A 24,804-nucleotide genomic window follows, 5' to 3' on the forward strand; every position below is an offset into this window, starting at 1 on the left:
CTGCCCATTGTTAATGCTCCCAAATAGCTGGAAGCAATAGGTTCCAGCAAAAGGTCCATCACAATGGGGTTAATTTGTGTACCTAAATTGCTCCTCTTTGATGACTTGTAAGCAAAGGATTTGGTCAAAGATCAATAGTTTTAACAGAATGTTTAAGGGGAGAGCTTCACAGCTGCAGGCTAAGGAGTGTCTTGCACAAAGGCTATGGTGCTGACTCCTAAGGATAGGGATGACTTCTTTACTTAACGTATGCACTTCTTGCCCTTTTTTGTCTCTAACACTGATCAGAAAAGCTCAAACGACAGCATTGGAGGGTAGAGCCACTTCTTACCCAGCAGGACAGGAACTAGTTTCTACCCATCTCACCCTCAACCAGTAACCTGCTGAGAGAATCACTTTTTTTTGGTTCAGGGGCTGAACTGAAAAAAAATCCAGAGAAAAATATTCAGTTGCATTGGACCCAAAATGATTTTTTTTTTGTTTCTTTATATGCTTTGTCTCGGGTCAAACTAAACATTTTGTTTAACCTGAAATGATTTCCCCCCTTCCCAGTTTTGTGTTTTGGGTCGTCGTCTTCAGGTGCTTTTCCATTTGTGTTTTTTAAATTAGCTGAATTTCAGAATACACCGCTGTTTTAAAGTGAAACATTGAAGTATTTTGAGCTGGCTGAAATGAAACATTTAGACTTGCCTAACAAAAAAATCTGCCCAGCTCTATTCGCAATGGGCCCCAACCACGGCCAGCTCTAGGCACCAGCAAACCAAGCACGTTGGCAGGGGCAGCATTCCAGCCCTTTTTTTTTTTGGCTCTTCTGGCGGCAAAAGCCTAGAGCCAACCCTGGCAGCAGCAGCGCCTCGTGCACGGGCGCTGCTCCCCCAGGGCGCCCCCGCACCTTGTAGCTGGGCCGGGCAGGCTCTGAGTGGGGGAAACTCGGGCTGGGGGCCATCCCGGGGGGCACACAGAGCCACCTGCAGATGCAGCAGGGAGGCTGCCCCCCACCGCCGCAGCCGTGGCTGGGCAAAGCAGCTTGAGCGGCCCAGGTACTGCGGCGGGGTGGCCAGAAGCAGCAGTGGGGCCATAGATGGCGGGGCATTACCGTGCGAGGCCCCCTCCCACTCTCCAGGGCTCCGCTCCCTCTGGGGCTACCTTGCCCCGGCTCCTCAAGCCCCTGCCAGGGCAGTCCCCCAGTTCTGCCCTCCCGAGTCCTGGCTGGTCCTGGAGGTGGGAGCCCTGGCTGGAGGGACCCTGGGCAGAGGCCAGGACCAGGAGCCCCACTGTTTATCCCGACTCTGCCAGTGCCAGACCAGCTGGAGGCGAGGGGGCAGCCTAGGGCTGAGGTGGAGGGCAGCCAACAATTTTTTTGCTTGGGGTGGCAAAAAACCTAGAGTCAGCCCTGGCTCCCACCCCGGAGGAAACATCTCAGCACGAGGGGGAAGTGACCTGTTCAGTCCCTGGCTTCTCTGCTGAGATTAACAATAGCACCTAGGGAGTGCCAACTGGGAGGGGTTTGTTTTGTTTTGTATTTCAGAAATAAGGACACCCATTGTGTAGGAGCTGGGGCAAGGGCACCAACTTGCTTAACTTCACAGGCATCAAACCACAATCAGACGGCCAACTGCGCTCACTATGGAATGCATTCAAACTGGTGACGGGTGCGAATGCTCCACATCTCACTGCCATTCTCCTCAACCACCTGGTCCACTAGGGTTCTAGCTTTGTAAATACACAGACATTCATTAGATAGTAACTTACCTCTAGGTAATGCACCCTCAGTGCTACGGACTGTTTCAGGTGAGGCAATTGCAAAGGTCAATGTCAAACCATCTGAAAAAGTCTCTTCCTACAATTTCAACAAGAAACAGACTATAAATATCCTCCCTTACCTTTTCTTCTTGGTTACGATCAGGACGTCATTAAATAGAAAAAGGTAGCAGTTAGTCCGGCCAAAGCCTTTGCGGAAGATACTAGCGTCTTCTGAATGGGACAGGGAGAGCTCCCCTCTTTTCAGCAGCCAGCGAGAAGCCGAAATCAGTGGGAAAGGCTGCAACAAAACAAGAAATTTAGTTGATTTTGGGACCTAATAGCAACAGTAAAAGAAGAGTGAAGTGATCACCAAAGGTCCCTTATCGCACTGTCAATGGAGAACTACAGAGCCATTCTAAGGCCAGATGTTGAGCGCCACGATTTTGAGCAATGGAAGATGCAGTGAGCTGGGCTCTTTGGAAAATCTGGACTTAACCTGGGCACTGAGCAATTCTGAAAATCAGGCCCTTAGTTAGCCAGTAATGAAAGAGTTTCCTGGTAGAACAAGAGACCATGTAGAGTGACAACAGTAACTCTTCATTTCTTTTGCTCCTCCCACCAGGGGGATTGGCCTCAAAAGAAATTCTTTTAACGCATAGCAGTTCTTAAAGTAATTAGTCCCACCCTTCTGTTCCGATCTCCTGACTGGTAGTGTGTACGGAGTGCCACCAGGCTGACACTGCTCTTGGCAAAAAGCACAGAAATCCAATATCGAGTGTTAACAGTTTGCATCTTCAATTTTAAACAGTGGTAAAAAAAGACAGCTGGATAAACAGCTTTTGAGGGAGACTGGTTGATTTGAGTGAACAAAGTTCTTGTTTTAAGAGTTACATTGTTGCTGTCGTTTAAGAAACTGATGGATTTTTAATACGAGTTAGGTACCTAACTCACTCAGGTATTTTAGTAAATCTCGCTAGGTGCCTAAATACCTTTGCCAATCTGGCAAGTATTGAAAAAGCTGCCATCACGGCCAAGCATAAGAAGAGAAGTCCAGGGCGCATTTCAAGTCAGAGGACTCCTCACCTTGATCTTTCCGAACTCCAGCTGTTTCTGAAGCGTGTACATCTGCTCGGTCCTCTCCATCGTGTGGGCTCCCTCATTGCATCTCTTAACCAGCTAGAAGCAGAAAGACAAAGAACACGAGCTAAGCATCAGGATAATTCTTTCTACACAGCGGATGCAATTGTTGCTGGGAAGCCTCAGACTTCGTCGGCATCCTGGAGTTCATCACTGCCACTAAACTGAAGCATGAAGTGAGGTGGGAGGGTTGGAGATAGGCACCAGAGATTTAAAAGTTTAGAAGAGGAATTCCTTTGCCCCTTTTTAAGGCACCTTCTTTTCCACTGGAGCCATGACAGGCTTGCAGTGCTGGGCCATTTTTGCCTACTCTCGCCAAGATCTTCCAGCCTTTTCTTCCTCTTTGTCTGGAAAGCAAAATAAATGCAGTTCCCTCCCCCTGCCCTCACGATGCAGCTCCTGGCAACACTGCCTAGGACTCAACTGATTTAAGGGTGACTACAGGCAGTGGCCCCCCTGCCTGCTCCCCACTTCACAGCCCAAACATGCCTCATCAACAGGGATCCTAGAAGTCCATTTGCCATGGAAAAATGCAGATTTTGCAATTTTTAAAGAGAATTTTTAATTTTTGCATTTTGTGAAAAAAATATTAACTAAATTTTACTGAGAGGACCAGTGTCACTTATTCAATGCATGTAACCTCCCCCTCTTGTGGTTAATTTCTGAATGTGCTTTAAATTTACATAGCTAAACATACTCCAATAAGCTGCTTCTGACCTATAGAGGTTCTTCAACGGTGTATAGGGGTTAGTGTTTTAATGCACCTCCAGTTTCATTTCAGCCTCCGGATGCGAGTAATTAAAGTTCTGAAAAGATGCCAAAAACTTTAAAAATCACCCCCAATGACTGTGTCACTGAGTTTGGCAAGGACACATTTCATGTTGATAGTAATGTGCTGTTCTGCACTGCATGCAGCCAGGCTGTAGATTACATTCAAAGGCAGACAATTGTAGAACACATGGGAAGTGCTAAACTTAAACTGAATGAAAAACGAAAACCAGAGGCTGAAACAGCAGGGCCATCGATAACTGTAAAGAAACGCTGCATCAGGACTGGATCATTCTATTATAATGACTAATAGCACTGGTAGGATTAGAATTTGCTTAAAATTGTAAATATTAATAAAACATTGTGCTCGGCTAATACCTATAGATATTGTGGCTAGGGAAACTAAAGTTCAGCGTTTCAATTTAACCGTGGGAAAACAACAGATCTTTATTTTTTTTTATTGGAGAATTTTGGTCATGTCATGGAAAACTAGGATCCCTGCTGATCAGCTGGCCTCTCATCTCGGTCCTGGACAGCTAGCAACTACAGGTGCTTGACTGATCACTCCTCTGCTCCCAAACCTAGAGCCCATATGATTCAGAAACACTAGTCAAATTCTCCACTGCATGGGCTTTCCCTCTCCACTCACTATCCCCTCCTCTCCTCAGCCTGATGGCAGTGGGGGCCGTCTTAAAGCATCCTTGTAAGTCCCTCCACAGCCACCAGATCCTTCTTAATCAGAGACCATTGGCTGTTCAGGAGCAAGGCAGCCTGCTTTGCCCCCTTCTCGTCTCAGAGCACTTCACCGCTGTGTCCATCTCCCTTCAAAGCCATCCCGGGACGCAGTGTGTGGAAGGTCCCGTTTCAGCAGCTCTCTGAGGGCGACTGCTTTATAGACCACAGGGAATGTGATACGAGTTGTTAATTACAGCGGAGAGCATGCCCTCTCAACAGTATGTAACTTTAGACTATAGTGCTAGGGGCACCCCTTCCACTGGGAGCTACCCTTCAGTGCGTTTAAATCATGCACATGTGTGGGCCCCCCGCAATCACTGGCTCAGAGAGGCCAGAACACAGCAGCCTCTTAGTGGGTGGAACAGGTTACTGTAATACTAATGCCAGGAATGATCACAATCCTGTGTTGGAGCAGGAGGGAAAGAGGTGGCTAATTCTTTGATTTATAGTGTTGAAGTACTGCCAGAAGGGATCAGATGCCTCTAGATGTGTAGAACAACAAAACGATAAAGACAACTGTAACTCATGTGGCTGACTTGTCAAGCCCTCGCAGCCCCAAGAATCAGGTCTCCTGTGTATCACGTAAGCGCTGCGGGTCGTCCTGCAGCGAGGCGAAGCACCTGCAGTTTACTACTGGACAATACATACAGCTTCTTTCTTCCTTCCAAAGCAGGGGATGCCTCACCTTGCTGATGGCTTTCAGGGCTTGGGTGGCAGCTTCATAGGCTGTGCTGTACACGTTGGTTTTCTGACAAACCGTCTGGAAGTTGAAGAGAACATTAGAGGATCCTTCCAAAACAAAGGTCAGTTTAAAATGCTTTGCTCTATCCCTCCCACAGGTTCCAGGATGTGGCACACGCAGGGTCCTCTTCCAGATGGGAGCTCATAACTAGCACATGCAAGTGAGGGAGGGCAGGATGCATGCAGTACTGAGGGAATTATAAACAAAACCAGGAGAAGCAACTATTTTGCTACTTGGAGGCATCTTCTCCACTTGGCCTCTATTGGTGTTTCTTGTAGATGCTACATGGGGGCCACAAAGAAAACAAGGATATTAATATGTTCTCATCCCTTTGCAGAAACTAGCTGTTTTGGGAGCAAAGTAAAACTGGCTCTTCCCCACCTCCCCCACCCACCCTGTTTGAGGGTTGCTGAATTCAGGGATTGCGCAGATGAGGTGAATCTTCCAAAGACAGCTCTCTCCAGAACTTCCTGATGCCTATATCACTGCTAGCCCAACCAGGGGAGCTCCTGGCTTTCCCCACTGCATGACCTAGATGCCACACCCCCTGTGCTTTTTTGGGCATTAAACAGAGTCTCAGTTTTGCAGACTGTTTCCTGCCCAAGGCCTTTGCACCTCCTCCCTCAGGGGCAGGGCAGCAGTATTAGACTGTGAAAAAAGTAACGCAGGAACCAGGGCAGAGCTATAAGGATGAGAGATATCAAAAGTCACACAGGGTCCTTCCAGAGCAGACAGTGCATTGAAGGAAGCAGGGAATAGGGCCAATCAGCATTCTGGGCTGGAGTTCAAGCTCTGGACAAAGATTCAGGTCAGTTTCTGAACCGAACCTCCCTTGCATAGATATAACGCCAGCCAAAGACCACCAGGAGGCAGGTCTCAAGCACTCTGCAGTGCTAGATTCAGGGCAGGATGCACTGGGGTCAAATGCACTTAGTCCCTCTGACAGGTGCCCGGGATTCCACTTGCTGGCTCTTACTTACGTCCATAAGCAGGGGGAGGCGTGTTACTCTTTGCATGGGGAGGATGAGGAAGGAGCACATGGGCAGGCCACCACACTCTGGCTTCCTCTCAATTTGTTTCAAGGTCTCTTTAAATGTAGCATTCGTGTTTCTAAAATGGGACACAAGGATCCTCCATTAGGCTTGGGCTTTCCAGACCCTTCATGCTCTAGAGAAGCTACCGGCCCACACGTGACATGGGCTCTCCAGGGTTTCTAACAGTTGGTTACAGCACCCAGGGAAAAGTTAGCAACCGGGACACATGCTTGATTCAGAGAATGCCTGAATTAATCCCTGCGGAGCTTAAGGCACCAGAGACACCCAGTCCTCCCCACGGGTGATGACATCAATACTGACAGTGCAACGGATGACGTGACATTGGCACGAGCTGGAGAAAGCATGACTGTTTGGAAAACAGACATCTCAGTGAGAGGTCCTCGCTTCCAGGCTGGGGTCAGAGCCTCTCCATGTCCAGGGAGGGAACAGATCCACCCCCGAGAGCACTTCCCTCAGGACAATAATTTGTGAGTGGCGAGGACATTCTCAGACTCCCTCCCTTCCTCGTCATTACACCACCTCTGCCCACACAAAACAAATTCCAAACAATCATGCTACTGCTAACTGAAGGTAGGTCCCACAATCGCTGTCCCAACTAGCAGAGCATCGTCCCCACAGCTAGCATTGAATAGCGAGCACACTGCAGGCTGGGGAGAGAGACGGCTCCCTTGACAAAGGAGACATCTGAGCTTCAGGAGAATTAGCTTGCGAGACTCACTGGCAGGTGTGCAAAAACCCAGGTAAGTTGCCATGCGTAGCTCAGCCAAGGCTGCCTGGATGGATTACTACTGGCTAGTTACAAACCCCAAAGCCCTGCTTTGCAGCAACACTCACAGCAGCTTCTGTAGCGTCCTTTGCTGGTAGACTTCGTTGGAGCAGTAGATGACGTAAGGGTTGAAGCGGTTCGACACGTGATTCTCCAGGATGTCGCTGATGTCGGGGATCAGTATATTTTCCTGGTGCCGCTTCTCCAAGTCCTCAAAAAAACTGCCAAGAACAAACACACACAAGGCAATCAGTGGGGTCACAGGAAGCAGACTAACTGTGTTTGTGTACAGGTCTCAGTCTATCCTGCTGTGTGTGCACACATGTGTTCATTCAGATCTCCAGAGACCCAGGAGCTCCTTATAATGAGCTCTTACTCCAGGGCTTATAGCAGAGAGGGGAGCTTTGCAACAGGTCATAAAAGAAAGAGCACCTGGGCCATGCATCATGTTACAGTCAGTCAGCACTGAGCTCAGGGGAGGAGAGATCGCCAGCAGAAAGCTTCCACACGCACACAAAGGGTTCTTGGAAAAAAGCTGGGTTCTAACTGACAGAATGATGGATTTCCCTCTGCCCTGGGCGACCCAGCTCAGAGCAGTACGGTCTGCTCTGAGCTTTGCAAATGCCTAGAATTGCTGTGCAGCTGGAGAAAGATTCACTACTCAAGGAGAACGAGGGCTCTATTTTCTCAGCACTGCAAACTAGGAGCCAGGGGAGATAGTGCAATACTCGAGAGACAAGAAATCCCTCCTGCGCCATATGCACTGAGGGAAGGGACCTCTCTGAACAACATCTGGGGGGTGGCATAGATTAGCCCATCTAGCCACTGGATAATTATGTTTAGCTTTTATTACTTTGTTTTAACTGGTTATTGCTCAGAAAGGTGAAGTAACAATTTTTTAATCAATCGCAGCAATATTGTTCACAATACACATCCTCTCCCCTCCCAAGAGCCAAAGGAATCAGCCCAATGCTACCCCTCCACCCCTGCTTTCACTGAAGGGGACCCCAAGGCACACAGCAGTTAAGTGACTCACCCAATGTCCCAGAGCAAACCAGTGGCAGAGCTGAGATTAGTACTCCAGAGTACCTGGTTCTCAGTCCTGTGCTTATCCCTCCCCCAACAGATTCATGTCAGTTGTTTTAGGAATAATTTTATTGCTCCCTCCCTGCCAAAACCCTCTCCACCCTCTGCAGGCCAGTCTGGCACTGCTCTCACACAGAGCAAGCGGTATGTCAGACATCCACAGAGCACCCATCTGCTACAGGCTGCAAGCCCCTGGAATGCCCCCAACACAAGCTCCCAGGCCTTGTCAAGTCTTTGGCCTGTGCTTTCCTTTGTTCATTTTTCACACAGCTCAGCTCACTGACAGCCAACAAGCTTCAGGTTCAGCGCAAGGCCAGCAAGATTCATCCCCTCCTCGAGAGCAGAGGCAAAGCCTGCACTGGCGGCTTAGAGATGTAGCCGTTTTGCTTTCAGCAGCCTCTTAACAAGCTGAGGCAGAACAAGCAGTGGCTTGTCGGGAAGGCTCCGAGGCAGCCTCTGCTCTACCAGCCAATGTCATGTCTGAACTCGACCAGGGCTTTGCCATGAGATTCACCTGCGCCTGTGACACTGGGCCAGAGAGACCAAGTTGTTCCTTCAACAAAATGAATCATATTTAAATAGGGAGGGCAGCTAACCACGGGCTATAGGGAATTCCCGATCACTCGAGGTCTTTAATTCAAGACTCAATGCTTTTCTGAAACATAAGCTGGAGCTAAGCAGAAAGTTATGGGCTGGATGCAGGAATCACAAGGTGAGGGTCTCTGGCCTGGGCTATGCAAGTCAGACTGGATGAATATAATAGCCTCCCTCTGGTCTTAACATCTGTGAAAAGTCCTGGTGCCAATTCAGCTATTTCTTGGAGGATGGGGGAAAATCTGGTCCCCGCTGGTGGGGAGTGTCAGGGAGCCTCCCCTCTCTGACACACATGGTGCATGAGCTGCTGCCGTCAGGAGCTGAGTTCTTAGATTCCCTGGTGCCCCACTGTATAGGAACAGACAGGTACAGGTGAGCCAGGTTGCAACACCATTCGGCTCAGCCGCCCTCCAGCTGTAGAGGGGCAGCCAGACCAAGGTTCAGTGGTGTTGGGACCACGCAGTCAGAGCAACACTCCAGACCACTCCAGCAGCAGCTGTACTGATTTACTGCAGGACCACGGCTTAAAAGCGATTGGGGTCAATTGCAAAAACTGTGTGTGCACATGCTCTCCCCTTTCCCTCCCCAGCACCCCAATAGGCACCGCTACTGGGTAGATTTTCCCCATGCACTCCCCTCCAAGATTTACCTTTTGCTGATGCTCAGGATCTCGCCGATGTTGGAGAAGAGGTGATGGTGCTCAGTTTGGGTCATTGTCTCCTTCAGCTCTTCGGATTTCATGAATTGACACACCAGGATACCCAGGCTGTGCAGGTAGGAGTATTCAGAGGTGATGATCTCAAAGATTGCCTAATCAAGGGGGCATAGGGGGAAAAAAACAACAATATACCCAAGAGGACTGGAACATCTGAACAGCAATCATTCCCACAGACAATGCGAATGAGCAAAGCAGCATGACAGCCTGCTCTGTGCAACAACTACACACACGTTGGACTGAAGAGGCTAGGGAAGCTTACACTGCCACGGTGTTGTTCCATGGAGATCTCAGTCATGGATATTTGAAATGCAGCATGCTCACCACCAGCAGTGGGTTCACTAATGCATCCACTAGTGCACCCGAGAAGTCTCCCCTAGGACAAGGCTCCCATTAACCTAACCCCAGCTGACTCTGACAGAGCCCTCATGTATTTGTAACAGCTGCTCTCACCTCTTGCCTTTTGCGTTCCTCTGGGGTGATTCGGTCTAGGATGCCTGCTTCCTGCACCTGAACAACAGAGAAAGATCACGCAGAGTGTGAAGGACAGTACTGCTCCCACCACCAAATACCAAGTCCCACATGCAGCCCAGGAAAGGTATCACAGAGGGTGCACCATTGCCCACGGCATCCAGCAGGAGCTGTCCCCAGCCTTCTGCACTCTAAGGATACAAGAGCCAACATAGCAGGTCAGACACCTAACCTGGCACTTTGCCTCCAGCAGCAAACAACAGATGCTTCAAAGGACGATTAAAATCATTCCCAATGCATGTGGTCAATGGTGAAAAACTGAATCACGAGACATTCTTCCTGACTCTTGCAAATAATCTGATTGCATCTGGAGCATGAGATACAGCTACCCCAACCTTGCAGGGTGCTATGGTAGAGTAGTTTGAGAGTTATCAGGTCACAACCTCCACAACACCTTCAGCCAAAGGCAAACACTGAAGCAGGTATTAGCAGTTGCTAAACTGGCCTGCCAGACAGCTGTCCAGGGTTAACTTCATTCTTGGGTCTTACAAGTGACTTTCTTGGAGGCACCTCTTGAGAAGTTTAATAATTGTAATGGGATGGGAACAGGCTGTGAATAACCAAACCATGAAACAGACCTGCAGCCTTGGAGGCAATGACCCTTGGAGGTCATATTCTAGACCACGCTAACAATGAATCATGATTTTCATAAAGATTTATATGCTCCTATAGCAGCCTTTAGTATTATTGGGAAGTGTAAAAGGCATTTGTTTTTCTCCTGATATGACTCCTCTACCAAACAGAAATATAAAATAAAATGAGTTTAGGGAGCTTTTGGGATGGACAGACAGATACACACATATTGGATTCTGATGTCCATCTGGAATGACAGCCCAGGGACATGGGCTGATAGCCAATGAAACGCTAACATAGATCTCACCTGCTTTGTCAAGGAGAGAGCAAAAGGGATTTTCCTTTACTAAACCCTTTGACCCTCAATCAGCTCCTTCTCTGTGAAGGTTTTATGACCATTAACTTTTCCTTGTGCCAGCCGCCCCCTAAGTCAGCAGCCCCGTCCTACAGCTGGGTGCCCTAGGGCACTCGTCCATGGTGACACAGCAAGCCAGTGACAGTCACGAAAACTGACTCTCAAGCCCCTAGTCTTGTGGTGTTAAAACCCCATTTAGTTTAGTTGAAAAACAAGGGGAAAAAAAAAAAAGCAGTCACTCCCCCCCATCCATTTCCTGGCTTAGCAAGATTTCCAGACTCAAACCCAGCTCTGAGCCAAATTTAAAACAGGCTCATAAAACCTCCCCAGCCCCTGGGGAGACTCGCATGCAGTGAGCACCAAAGCTGGCTCAAAGAGAGAAAACAGCGACCTTCAACCCAGATACATCCACTCCTCTGCAGCAACGGATCGCGCTCCTCACTACACATTAGTACGAGCCCACACCATGTATGCAGCCCTGCTCCACACAGCCCCCGCCCCGCCTGCAGTAGGGGCACACGCAGTGGGAGACTGAAAGAGAAGGAAAACCAGAGTCCAGGAATAGAAATCCCTCTGGTCGTTTGCCTGGAGTTAGCAGGAGCAGCAGTAGCGGGCTCTCTCTGGCAGGCTACAGGGAGGATTCGAGGACAGGACAAGGCAGCAGAGCGCGAGATGGGGCTCCTGCTTCTTACCTCAGGTAGCTGACTCCAGGTCACCTGGGCAGGGCGATAGCTTTTCACCACAATGGTGTTAAGAGCGGGATGCTCCTCCGGAATGGAGTCCTCCTCAAGCAAGTCATCGTCTGACTCATGGTTGATGGAGTTCAGCCCTCTCTCACGGATCTCCTGATACAGCCGGGGCTCTGGAGAGAGGACGCAAGCCAGGAAATTACACATGGACTCTGAGAAATCGTTCCCCTTCCACCCAGAGCCCACAGCCCTTTCCACAAGGGAGGGGAGAGACCAGGGCCTCCTGTGAGGCCCACATGGACCCCACATTCAAAAGCCTCCGGAAGACCCCCAGGAGCAGGCTCTCCTCAGCTAGTGCAGGATCCATGGCCAGGCTGGGATGTGACACAGGGGCAAGGGAGGGTGCCAGGGGGAGGGATGACACGCGAGTGCTGAACGTAACATGGCCAGGTCAGGGGGCTTCTCTGGCAAATCAGGAGCCTCAGGGCACTTAGAGAAAACATACAAGGAGAGAGTTTTTACAGAAGAGACATTTACAGTCCCCGAAACTGCTCTGTACAGAGCTGGAGCTCTGGGGAAATCCAGGCAGGGACACGCCACAAGAGACTGGTCCTGCTCCCAGGAAACAGGGTCAGGAGCACAAGCAGCAGCTGGGCTCTCAGATCTTCATAAACAGACTAGAGAGAGAGAGTGCCACAGAGGTAGTTAATCCTCACATCACCCTCAGCAGGAAGGGCAATGTTGTGGAGTCCATTTTACAGGTGGGGAAATCAAGGCAGAGAGGGCCAGCAGCTTGTCCTGGTTAATGTCAAACAGGACTGTCTGACTGCATGGCGTAGGCTCAGGGCTCGCCTCTCTCAGAATAATGCTCTGGACCACTGGATACCAGCTGCTTTGAGCTCACACAGGCTCAGTGCAGCCTCAGACAAGATTCTGCATCAAGTAATTCAATAATTTCTAGTGCGATTCCTAGCGCTCTGCGGAATAAATAAAGGCAGGTTCCCTGCCCAGGCCAGCTTACAGCCTAGGTCAATGGTTAAAAGCAAGAGCAGAGGAAGGGGAGGAGTTGGACAAGCATGAAGACAGTTAGATGATGCAGTCACACGAGAGGGAGGTGCACACACCTTGGTGGTTACATTCTCCCACACCCCTCAAGCGTGAATGTTCATGGATTGGGTCAATCCTTCCTGCTTCGAACCAGCGAGCCCCATCCGCTGGGTGGGCTTGTTTGCATGGCTCATTCCCACAGGGAATGCTCAGACCAGGCCTCTGGCTGTTCTCTCAGGCTGATCCAAGAGGGCATCTCCCCGTGGCTGTGAGGATAGGGGGCACCTCTCAGCTGGGAGAGGCTCACTAACCTTCCCCAATGTCCAGCTGCGGGAGCAGTGCCAAGGGAGGAGGGTGACGCCAGCAATACCAAGGAGTTTAGGAACAGCGGGAGCGAAAAAACAACTCACCATCCTTAAAGGAGCCCCCATGTCTCTGCATCCGCTTCCTCCCGAGTGTCCTCTGCAAGAGTGGGGGGAAAGAGAGTCAATACGAGACGCGAGTGGACAGAGTCGAACCTCATCCTGACAGCTCTGGAATAACAAGCCATTGCTGGAGTCTGGTTTCTTTAGGTCCATTTTACAGGGAGCAGGAGATGCTGTATTGACAGCCCTGGGTTTGCCCTGTATCCACAGACTAAGCCAAGTGTCTATGCAACCTCAGCAAAACACATGCTGTTTCCCTGCCCCCTCAAGGTCCCCAGCCCAGATCTGGAGGGACACACTGGGGAGTTCAGTCTCCAGACATTCCACACAAGCTGCCAACCCTGGAGTAGATTAAGTGTCCAACAGGGAGTAATCCTGCACTGATAGGGGATGCGCTAGCTGATCAAGCAAGTCGCCACACTCCAATCCTTTCCCCACAGGTCAGGAAAGTGCTCTTAAATGGTATCAACTTTTGGCCATTAGCAGCATTGGCTAGAAGTGAACAGGCAGCCTGTTAGCCGCCTCTGATGGCTCACTGACAGAGCAGCTCTTCCCAGCCACTTTGTCCTCACCTGGGAAACTATAAACATGCAAGAGGAAAATCCCAGTTGGTGTCTGGATGAAATGCAAATACACACCGAGCTCTGTATCAAAGTTAACTAATTAGGTTGCGTGTACAGATAGAAAGGGTGTTTTCTTTAAGTATCTACGTTTCTCATGGCAGAACCCTTTACTTACATAAAGTCCCATCAGGTCACAAGTGGACAGCCACAGAGGGGCATCAATGACAAGGAGGGTCTGAACAATTTTTACTATGGGAAGCCAACCAGAATATGCCTCAATTTACCTACATCACAGGCTAGAAAGAGAAACTCTGCTCTGTATCAAAAATAAGGGGCTTGATTCTCCTCTGATGCCAGGGTCTCTCCTTTGCCTTTGGCAGAGTTCCCCCCCCCCCCCCAGTTCTGCTCTCTGGAAATCCAGTCCAGTTGGCCTAAGCTGACTTATCCAGACTGGGAGCATTTAAAGGCAATAAAAAAAAAATAAAGGTCAGGGGCCAGCTTTGAAAAAGACTGGGCTAAGTGACTTACTCAAGGTCAGTGGCAGGGCTGGAGATAGAACCCAGGTGTTCTCTCAATCTTGTGGAGTTTTGTTTTTAAATTTAGTTCCTTAAAAAAGGAAGTTTCCTAACCAGCTAGTTACCTAGTCAATACCATCCTTGTCTCTCAGGAAAAACATGTGAATTCCATTTGTCTTGCTTGCAGTTTTGTTTGCTTTTAATAAAAAACCATGTGAGTGACTCAGCTTTCATCTTATGTTACCAACTTTTGGGTCAGAACAGCCTTAAAGTTATCTCAGTATTTCTTTTAACCTGACGCATCCTCTCTACTTCTTGTCACGGCACGCATACAAGAGATACCTGTGGTTAACCAGTGGCAGTGCCTGTTTCGTTTGTTTCTGGGATTACGCCACTCTTCTACAAACACTACCCCCAAGCATGGGGCAAGTCTGAGAACTGATCCTGTTACCATGCACAGGGTGAAGTTGGCTCATGTGAGCAGCTTCACTCATTTCTGTGACTGGAGTCTGTCTGCACTGCCAACAGGTGTCGGGCTGCAACTCACCTGTACCATGTGCTGAAATACATTTTTCTGCTTAACCACCAATTCTATACAGCTATCTAAACTCAGTCCACTCCCCACCAGCTGTTACTTGCACATTTGTGAAAAGCACTTCAAAACAAGCAGCCCCCCCAGCCACGAGCCTTAAGTGCAACTGTGAGTGAATGGAGGAGCCAGGCAGAACATAAGCTGATGTTAAACAGCTGGATCGCAGCCGTCCCAGAGGATTAGTCACTGCATTACATCAGCTAGACACAGCCTGTTCTTGCCCCTGACCCTCACAACCTTTCCAAGTGTGTTTAGTTGCTAAAACTTAACCTGGACTGATCTCAAACCTTCCCCGGCCCCAACCTCCCAAACCCTAGTTCTGAAAGGCACAGCAGTTCTGAAGGTGTATTTCATTTAATCCCAAGCAGGTACATGTAACGACCTGGCAGCTGTGGATAGCCATAGACAGCCCAGAAGACCCGCCAGAAGCCTGAGAGTTAGTTTATTTATTGTGCTTTGGCCTCTCAACCCCTCCTGGCCATACCTCGGGGTCAGGCTGCAGTAATTAATGCCATCTGCAGGGAGTGGAGTTGGATCTGCTAATGGGAGAGAGGCGAGGGACCGGAAGAGTTTGGATTTTCTATGATAATTTCATGAGAGAAAGCAAGGGGATAGAAATCAGAGCCTGACACTCTCAGCTGTGTTGGACTGAGAAAGAGCAGAATGTCTGGACACTGAGTTAAGGCGGCAAGGGCCCTGCAGTCCTTCCAGCACATATCCTCACTGCGTACAGCTGCTCTTCAAAAGCGCGTCCAAGTCGTCAAACACGCAATCAGGGTGATCGCTAGCAACCTACACCCAAGGAAAGCAGAAGGCCACCCGGGCGGTGAGGATCAGCCGCTTTTTCCCCAGCCAGTATTACACTGGTGACTAACCGCCAGATACGGGTACACTAGAACCTGTCTAGGGAACAGCAGAGCTTCAAAACCTGGATTAACTGGTTCCACAACACAATTCCACACGCATTTGGAAACCAGCCATTAGGAGAGGGGATTATATACGGCTTAAATAAGAGACAGACTGTACCCACTGGCTGAGTGACCAGAGACACCACAGTACTCAGCTGAATTGTACAGATGAGAACAAAACTCTGGTCTCAGCTTTGGCCCCAGGAATACCCAGGCAGATGCTGCTTCAACTGATGGCCAGGAGTGGTGGCAGAAGAGGTAGAGTTTATTATCTACAGTGTAAGCTCCTTGGGGGAGGAACCATCTTTTTGTTCTGTGTTTGTACAGCACCTAGCACCATGAGCTCGGGCTCCTAGGAGCAAAGGTATTACAACTACTAACCTTTTGTTTGGGTCAGGGCAGGTCTGGCATGCCCCAGGTGACATTTCAGCAGCAGGAGGGACTGGAAGCACACAACAGGGCCTACCTTGTTTCTCCCCGGGCTACGCGCTGCTTGTGCGTTGGTGTCCTGCAACATGGGCTTTAGGGTGGCGACGCCCTTAGAAGGCTCAGACTCCGGCTCCTCGACATTCCTGAGTCCCTTCATGGCTGCCCGGTACGATGTGTTCCGCAGGTTGCGCTTGAGGCTAGAATCCATCTCGATGTCCAGGTCGTCCAGGGAAATGCTGGGGGCAGACATCCGCTTGGGGTCGCAGCGAGCTGCCTCTTTACTCTGCATGGTCACGGCGAAGCTCTGGTGGCGGGCGGGGGTCTTGGATTTGGTAGACACGGCCAAGCTTTTGGGGATCAGCTGCTGGGTGCCCACCTTGAGTGCGGCTGGGCTCTCTGTGCTGAGGATGACACGGCGGGGCTCGGTGGGGGACGGGGAGCGCTGGGCGTTGTCTAGTGCTGCCATCGAGCTGCGTTTCCCAGAGGTTGAGGGCACGCTGGTATCTATCCGAAGCTCTGAACGGAACTTGCGCTCCAGGAGAAGGGCCTTGTCGCCCATGGAGCCGTCAGAGTGCCTGTGAGACATGCTGGCACTGGGGAGCCAGGGACCCTGCAGAGAGAACAGAAAGGGCACAAGGCTTAAGGAGCTCTCCCCTCTTCCAGGAACAAGGGTCAATGAAAGAGATCCAGGACCAACACAGAGGGTTTAGGACTGGATGAGGTTTGGTTGGTTGTTTTGTTTTTTTTTAAAGAGCCAAACAAACATTTTCTCCCCCTTCCCCAGCCCAGCATTTCGTGTTAGCGCAAGAGAGTCTGGAAAATGAAATCTACTCTGCACTGACAGCAGACAAGAGCACGAGTTAGCCTAGGACGTCTGTGATGGGAGAAATAAAAACACCAAAACACCCAGCAAATAAATCAATACACAGAACAGCTAACTTGGGGGGGGAGGCAGGGGTGGGAAACCCAAGTCACATGATCTCAATTATATTTCAATAACACCTCGAAGCTCCAACTGAGATCGTGACCCTGTCGTGCCTTGCACACACCTACAGTGAGACACTGTCCCTGCCCCAGACTACAAAAGAAATAAGACAAAAAGTGGGAGGGGAAAACAGACCCAGACAGGTGACGTGACTTGACCTGCGGGTGGTCAGGAACAGAACCCAGTCTCCCACGCCCGAGCTGTATGTTGCTAACATCAAGGGAATCTGGAAGCAACAGCTAAGCTAGAGAAGTTTAACAAAGGAAAAAAGAAACTGAAGTGAAAGTACCATGGCCTTGCCCAGCACGCAGGCAATCAGCTCACCAAGAATAAAAGACTCAAAAATGAACACCGAGAGCTGCCTACATTATCCGAGTGCCATCAGACAGGCCCACGCTAACTGACCGTGGCCGAGTTCTACTAGAAGAAATGGAGCCTCTTGCAAACAGTCAGCTGGCAGCATCATGGGCCCAAGTGAAACCCAGGCTTATGGAACTGAGGGGCCCGAAGGACTCATGCAGGTAAGAATGTGAATCCCCACAATGGTCCCAAGAAGCCCACAGCAGCTCTGGGGAGCCTTTCAAAAACAAAGCCCATAAAGGAGCTGTTTGTTCTCACATCAAAACATTCTCTGTGAAAAACCAGAGACAAAAGTCTCCAGTCCCTCCTTCCCCCACGTTAGATCCCATTCACCATTATCCCTAGTGAGCTTCTGAATAAATACAGAAAGTTATTGTCCAGCCCATTGTTACTTCTCCTGTGTTTCCTCTCTCCTCTCCTTAAACACTCAACAGGAGGCAAGTTCCTACCCCTAAACAGTCCCAGAAGACTGGGGACAAGGAGGGACTTCACTGCACACCATCCTTTAACGTAGGTTCTATCCAGCAGTTTCAGCAGCACCTGGAGTCCCCCACCTTTCAATACTGCATCGTTCAAAGGAAAGGAAAGTCTCTGAGGAAGGGACCCTCGTTCCCATCCAGATGGGACAACAACCAGAAATTCCAGGGCTCAAATTTTGTACTAAGTCTCCACTTACATGATGTGGCCACAGATAAAAGGTATCAGGTATATTTAAGATACAGAGGTGAAATATAAGTATTAATTAATGTTGTAACACAGGGCCCCAGGCCCATAAAATAGCATAGCCAAATTAGGCCTTTGGATAAATTAGCGAAAGTAAATCAGTAATAAATCCACTGAACTTGTATCTATGTTTGTGATATGCCGATGTTCTGAAAATAACTGCTGAGCTTGGATGATAACGTCTACGAGAGAGCAGCAGCCACCACAAGATGCCCATTGGTAACTGGGGTGAAATGTTATGGTGACAAGGTGACGTAAACATTAATGAGTACAAGGGAAACAAGCTAGCCTATGAAAACAGGGCACCCCAAAAGTAGTGGGATGTGGAAGTTCAAGTAAGGAGTGGTTAAAACCTTCATAAATATGTCTGAACCCCAGCGGCATCAATGTAGCACATTACAGAAGCCGCATCCTGGCCTGCGTGCGTTAGTTGGGGGTGGGGGGGTGCAGAAGGGGGAAGAAGGCAGGATGACAACCGCTACTGAGGAGGAGGAGGATGAAGATTGGCTCTTAGGGTTTTTCCACAAGGCCTGGTGTGAGTAATGCAAATATTCTGTATTGGTCTCTCACCCTTAGCAGGTTTCAGGGTACGTACTGTTTGGTTGGCTAATGAAAACAACTGTGCACCGTGGGATCCCCCTTCTATTGATAACCTCCCTATGGTTGAGGGTCTTAGGGGCTGAACTCTTACACGCTGAAGTAGGTGCAAACCCTCGCCTCGGGGTGGGTAATGACAGACAAAGTTACACGTGGGCACAAGGTAACAGCACCTGCAATTCTTTCATGACTCCCCCCCTCCCCCCCCGAATCCAATTGGCTAATTCATAGTGGGTGCAGAACTGTGGGCACAATCAGTTTGTGTTGGTTTTCAAACCAAACCACTTCTTGTGAAGGTGCCACTGATCAGCTGGTAGGTACAGAGATCAAGTCAGTCTACTGCCCATGGGGAGGGCAGATAAGAAATATACTGTTCTTTTAAAAAATTATCTTTCCATGTGTTTGTACACCTAGCATGACCCTCCAGGGCACAACTGCAACACAACACAAATCCGGCCAGCACTGGGGACGTCCTCCCATCCCTAGGGCAAATTAAGGAGAGAAACGCACACACAGACCACACCCTGGCTAGAGGGAAAAGAAAGATTTGGCAACCCTGCCTGGGTTTCAAAGCTCTGCCACTTCCTTTGCATGGCTCTGGGGCTGATGTCACCAGAGCAAGTTCCAGGTCTTTGCTCCAAGCGGGGAGCAGGAAGATGTTAGGGTGCAAACACCACCTGCTGCACCTGTCCTTTACTTACTGCTCTCTATTCTACTTCCTGCTCACTTGCAGGGTGACCAGTCAGCAAGTATGAAAATCGGGACGGGGGTGGGGGGTAATAGGAGCCTCTATAAGAAAAAGCCCCAAATATCAGGACTATCCCTATAAAATCGGGAAAGCTGGTCACCCTACACACTTGCCCTCTGCTGCCACGCTGGGCTTTCTCTAGAGGAATCCACACCTTGATACAACAGCTGCACTAGAGAGGATGCACCTCAGCTCCCCGAAAGGTTGCAAATGTCTCTAGAGCTGTTTGGAAAGCAAGGCACGTGCCCTGTGCAGAGCAGAGAGCTTACATGAGGGTGCGAAGTCCTTGCTGACAAGTTTGGGGTGACCCCATTTGCAAGCGGCAGCCACCTCATAGACCCCCCTCTGTATATTGCTTTTCTGGGAGATAAATGCTAATGTGATGTGCCACACGACTGACGCACTTACACTCATGCCCCTTTTCTCCCCATTACATGATTTCAGAAAAATCATGCTCCAGTTTGCCCATACTGAGGTCCCATTGTACCGAGCTCTCACTGAACCATTTCCCATCAGCAACCATCGAACAGGAAACACAGACCAAGACTTGAAACATGTTCTTCTTTACAATAACTGGCAGAAAGACAAGTCAGCCCAGTCTACAAAGGCCTTTTTGATTGAGAGATGCTGCTCATTTTCGTCTGCTTGGACAAGGGATGCCTGCCCTGTGCCAGCCAGTGTCCTGCCAAGCATCCTGCTGGGGGGAGGAGGGTAAAACTGCCATGCTCCATGCATTGACACAGGCAGTGCTGTAGAGAAGGGCCCTGTTTAGCAGCAGCGGAAATAAGGCAGCTAACAGAGAGAGCAAAATGAGAACTCTAGCTACTTGCCAAGCTACAGCCACTGTAGTTCTCTCGAGGTGCTCTGGGAAAGAAAGGAGGGTTCTGCTGTTCTCAGCACAGACCTCGGAACCAAGAGCTCCTGAACTGTAATCCCAAATCTGACACTGAGTCACTGTGTGACCTCTGGCAAGTCACTTCATCTCTCAGAGGAAACAGGGACATATGCAAACAGCAGCACTAAATAGTAAGAAAAATGGGTCCACGCCATGAGGTAGGGTCTGAATTCTGACCCCACCTCGTTTGAGGGATGGGAGAGAGGAAGTTTGGCTCTGACCCAATTCCTGGACAAGAGTCAACTGCAAAATTCAGATTCAAAGTGGCTTCTGAACCTCCACACGTCTGGAGGCGTTTGGACTCAGTATCTTGATTTAGCTTTTATGGGTGACAGATTAGCCCACATCTGTTTACAGCAGGGTTCTTACATCTTCCTCTGAAGCATCTGGTCAGGCCACTGCCAGAGACAGGCTACTGGGCTAGATGGACCACAGACCTGATCTCCTCTGACCATCCCTCATGTTCACCACCTCCAGTATTCCCAGTTATCATCACAATTTATTCTCATGACTCAGAAGCAAGGTCCACGATCTGCTCCTACTGAGAAAGACAAAGCCCAGCAGATCATAGAGAGCCTTCCCTGAGCAGAGTGAGCACAGATCTGGGAAGGGATCTAGAGGGAGTTCATTCCCCACAGTGCACCGTACAACTTCACACCAGCGTCCAACACCAGCTCCTAGACTGGGTGCTTCAGCACGTGCTTCATAGAACAGTCCCGCAACCCCTCTCTCCCCTGCTTTGAAATCTACAAGGAAGTGACAGGGTCCTGTTCCGTACGCTTACGCACGTGCCTTATTCACGCGAGCGGTCCCTTTGAAGTCAGTGGGACACCTCGTGTGCGTGAAGTTAAGCATGTGTCTACGTGTCTGCAGGATCACTGCACAGGGATGCATTCGGGAGCACCTTAGCTCGAGTCCGATTACGCTGACCCACCAGCTACCACGTACCAGACCCATTAGGAAGGCCCTTTTCTTACCCAGTCACTGGCACTGAAGAAATGAGGCAGGCTCTCCAGCCTCATTCAGGGCAAGGAGAATAAATCTTCCAACTGGGACCCAAATTGAAGGCTCTTCGCAACCTTGCAGGGCTGAGCTACAGGCTTCCCCTCTCCCCCTAGTGACACTCGTCCTGAAAACAGCTGTGTGTGCTGTGCACAGCTATTACACAGGGACAGTCCGGAAGGAGGGAGAAACTAGATCTAGCTTCTTCTGAGACCAGCTGAGCTGGTCAGGAAATACCAGGAAACGTGGCTCCCGGGTGGTGGATCTTAACGCCAGTTCTACCTGACTTTCCCTTCTGTGGAAAATGCAACAAAGGGGGAAAGACTCCAACATGCTGACACTGGTGAGGGATCAGGTGTTTTCAGTCTGGGCTGCAGCTAGTTCTGAAGTTGCTCAGCTCTGTCAGAGGGGACGAGGGGTGAGTGTCTCAAAGATGCTAATCCCAATATACCACATTCAGCATCTCACTCAGCTACCTCCATTACCCCCAGAACTACTCACCCTGCACCTCTAACTGGATTTGGAGGACACATATGAAAGGCCATTTCATGGGTTGGTCTCATTTTACGTTTGCATATGCGCAGGGTGGGGGCAGAAGGTGACTCAGAAACACCCGCCCCCCTTCCAAACACAAGGTACAGAATTAGGATCAAGCTGGTCTTGTTTTGTTTTTTAAACTTGACGATGTCACAGAAAAGCAGTAACAGCTCTGCAGCAACTACAGGCCACAAAGAGAAGGATCAGACACTGACAGGAGAAGGAATGGTTGCTGCTGGCAGCTATGCTATGCCGTTCCTTATGCTTTGGGGCATAAGCTGGTTGCTAGCAAGGATCAGGAAGGAATTTCTCTCTCATCTGCTCCCCTGTCTAGCATTAGGTGCTTTTCTCTTTCTTCTGCAGGGTCTCGCAGTTGGAAGTGATGGGACACCAGACTAGATGAACTAGTCTATATCAGTGTGGCAATTTGTGGGTTCCAGATAGATGAAATTCACTAACAACTCTCGGAACATAAACAACGAGGAGTCCTTGGGCATAAGCTTTTGTGGGCTAAAAGCCACTTCACTGGATGCATGGAGTGGAACATATAGTAGGCAGGTATAAATACACAGCACGTGAGAAGATGGGAGTTGCCTTACTGGGGGAGAGGAGAGGGGAGAGAGGGTGTCACACAAGGACTCCTTGTGGTTTTTGCTGATACAGACTAACACGGCTACCCCTCTGAAACCTGTCACCTTGGAACAGAATCAGCCTTACTGGATTGGCTTCATCAAGCCCTGCTTCAAAGGAGCATCCAAGACTGCATTATACAATTAGGCCCTTCACACTGTGCTGGGATTCCTTCCCGATCAGTGATCTGCTTGTGTCCTGAAGCAAGAGATCTGATCATCCTTATATCAGTAGACACTACAGATACTACTGGTCACAAAACAGGATCCTTGTTAAAATCCAGTTTCTGACCTTGCCCATAACCTCCTAGCAGATACGGAGACACTACTCTGCTAATTATCAACTTCTATGGTCAGTTTAACAACAGGGCGAGGAGTTAACCCTGCCACATCCCTCCCCTGGGCCCATCCATTAACAGTAGGATTGGCTATTGTCCTTCGCAACTGGGGAAAATTATTTTATCTGCAATTAGTCCAGACCATGCCACGTCACACTAGGAGTGGAGCGAACACCTGCTGTGAGTTCACAGTTCAATAATATCTGTCCAGGAGATTGCCTCTCCCTGAACAGTTTGTTCAGTGGGAGGCAGGAAAGGGAGAGGCAGGTTCCTTTGCTTGCTTTGCAGTACCAGAGTTAAGATAGCAGTAAGCAGAGGAGTGATTTGCTCCTACATAGCCACTACCATTCTAGGTCCCCACAGCACCCCATCAACATGAATTAGAGCCTCACACCACACTGCTCTCAACTATTCTCATCGATAAGAAGTCACATTTGACTAATGTCTGTTGCTTCAAGTACTTCACAAAACTTAAATGTGCTCTATTCAATCCATACACCTGTGGCTGAAACGCTGACACCTCTCAGTGGAAAAGCAGCAGCGACATAACAGAGATCAGAAACTGCAGAGGCCCTTTCAGCTGGCAGCTCATCACTCCAATTACACTTTGGAAAGGATACTGGCGTTGCCCTCTGTGCTCATTCACAAAATTCCATGTGATTCTTAATGATCACAGGTCATTCACAAGACCTCAGTGTTAGATCTCACCCAGAAGACTGTGTCCAGCACCACCTGAGTAATCTCACATCACTCTAAGCACTGGCTCAATACCAGCTCTCACGCAGTAGCCCCACCTGATGAATCAACAGCACCAGCTTTAAACTTACCTCTTGCACAAGTCTCACTGTTGCTTTTGTGAGTCTAACTTACAGGGGGTTTTGTGGAGCCTAATTCATTACTATTTCCATTTGAGGATCTTGGCGTGCTTGCAAAGTACAAAAGGATTCTTACTTATTGGTGGTTTATTCCAGCCGAGGGCTTGGAGCTGTACAGGATAACAAAGCCGAGACAATCCCTGCCCAAAGAGCTTACAGTCTAAAAGACAAAAATTAAGATTTGCAAGAGAGACTAATGATTTTGGGTGCCAGCCTGAGACACTTGAAAGGGACCTAGTCTTCAGAGTGCTCCGTGCTTTCTGAAATCCAGACCCCTTTACAGTGTCTTAGCTGGTATTCAAAATCACTAGTCCCCTTTGAAGCTATTGTCGTGACTGGGAAATTAAGAGGGAATAGTTTAGTGTCTTCTTTATGCCATTATTTCTCAGTACAGGAGAAGGGTCACGTAACTATTCAGATGAGTGCTACCTGGGTCACAAAGCTCTTCGTACTCTCTTGTCTTGCTATTAATTGTATCTAAAACACCTTTAAAGTGGGTTTTATGTATTTCTTCATTTACTTTGCTTCAATGCTCAAAGCGAGACTCTTTTGACGTGCCCTGACTGGCCACAGAAATTAAATACAGGTATTGTCCAAGAACAATTACACAGTCTAATAAATGCAGCTGAGGTGGGGGACACTACGTCAGATTCCTCTCCCTTGAACCTGCTCCCAGTTAAACATATTTGTTTATTTTGTCATTCCAAGAAAGCCCCTGACATACTTGGTTTCAGCCGTCGTGCTGGCTCCTGGGATTTATGTCCCAAAGGCTGGGCTGCAGTTTATTCAGTGTGTATTTTTAGATTTGATTTTGGATGCAAACCCAACAGTTAGTTTTCAGTTTCACAGCGCAAGGGGGAACCTGTTCGACAAGAGAGCATTAGCCAGGCACAGGCTCTACGGAAAAGCTGTGCTCCAGTTAGGAGCAGTTTGCTGACTCTTAAGGAGATGGTTAATCTCATTGTTCCAGCAGCTCACTGGATGCCAGGACTCTTAAATTTTACTTGTCAGTGACCTCGGGCCTGTTGGTCAAGCGCTTTGTGCCTCTGTTTGCCCACCTGCAAAGTGGGTGTTCTACCCACCACACCTACACGAGGGGTATTGTGAGGCTACACAGCTCAATGCCTCTGTAGTGCTCCCGGGAGCT

The 24,804-nt window shown here is 49.3% G+C and overlaps 1 protein-coding gene across 1 annotated transcript in view; it reads right to left on the bottom strand.

The window, feature by feature from the left end:
- ARHGEF16 (Rho guanine nucleotide exchange factor 16) overlaps positions 1–24,804 on the bottom strand; it is a 36,542-nt gene that overhangs the window by 8,408 nt on the left and 3,330 nt on the right. Inside the window, exons 2-11 of the mRNA XM_050931688.1 lie at positions 16,006–16,578; positions 12,947–12,998; positions 11,493–11,662; positions 9,795–9,851; positions 9,276–9,436; positions 7,015–7,167; positions 6,106–6,235; positions 5,069–5,143; positions 2,827–2,919; positions 1,884–2,041 (exon numbers count right to left, since the gene is read on the bottom strand). Coding sequence (XP_050787645.1) covers positions 1,884–2,041; positions 2,827–2,919; positions 5,069–5,143; positions 6,106–6,235; positions 7,015–7,167; positions 9,276–9,436; positions 9,795–9,851; positions 11,493–11,662; positions 12,947–12,998; positions 16,006–16,554 — 1,598 coding nt within the window. The 5' untranslated portion in view covers positions 16,555–16,578. The remainder of the gene's footprint in view (positions 1–1,883; positions 2,042–2,826; positions 2,920–5,068; positions 5,144–6,105; positions 6,236–7,014; positions 7,168–9,275; positions 9,437–9,794; positions 9,852–11,492; positions 11,663–12,946; positions 12,999–16,005; positions 16,579–24,804) is intronic.

This window comes from Gopherus flavomarginatus, chromosome 21, assembly GCF_025201925.1.
Source record: "Gopherus flavomarginatus isolate rGopFla2 chromosome 21, rGopFla2.mat.asm, whole genome shotgun sequence".
Lineage (NCBI taxonomy): Eukaryota > Metazoa > Chordata > Testudines > Testudinidae > Gopherus > Gopherus flavomarginatus.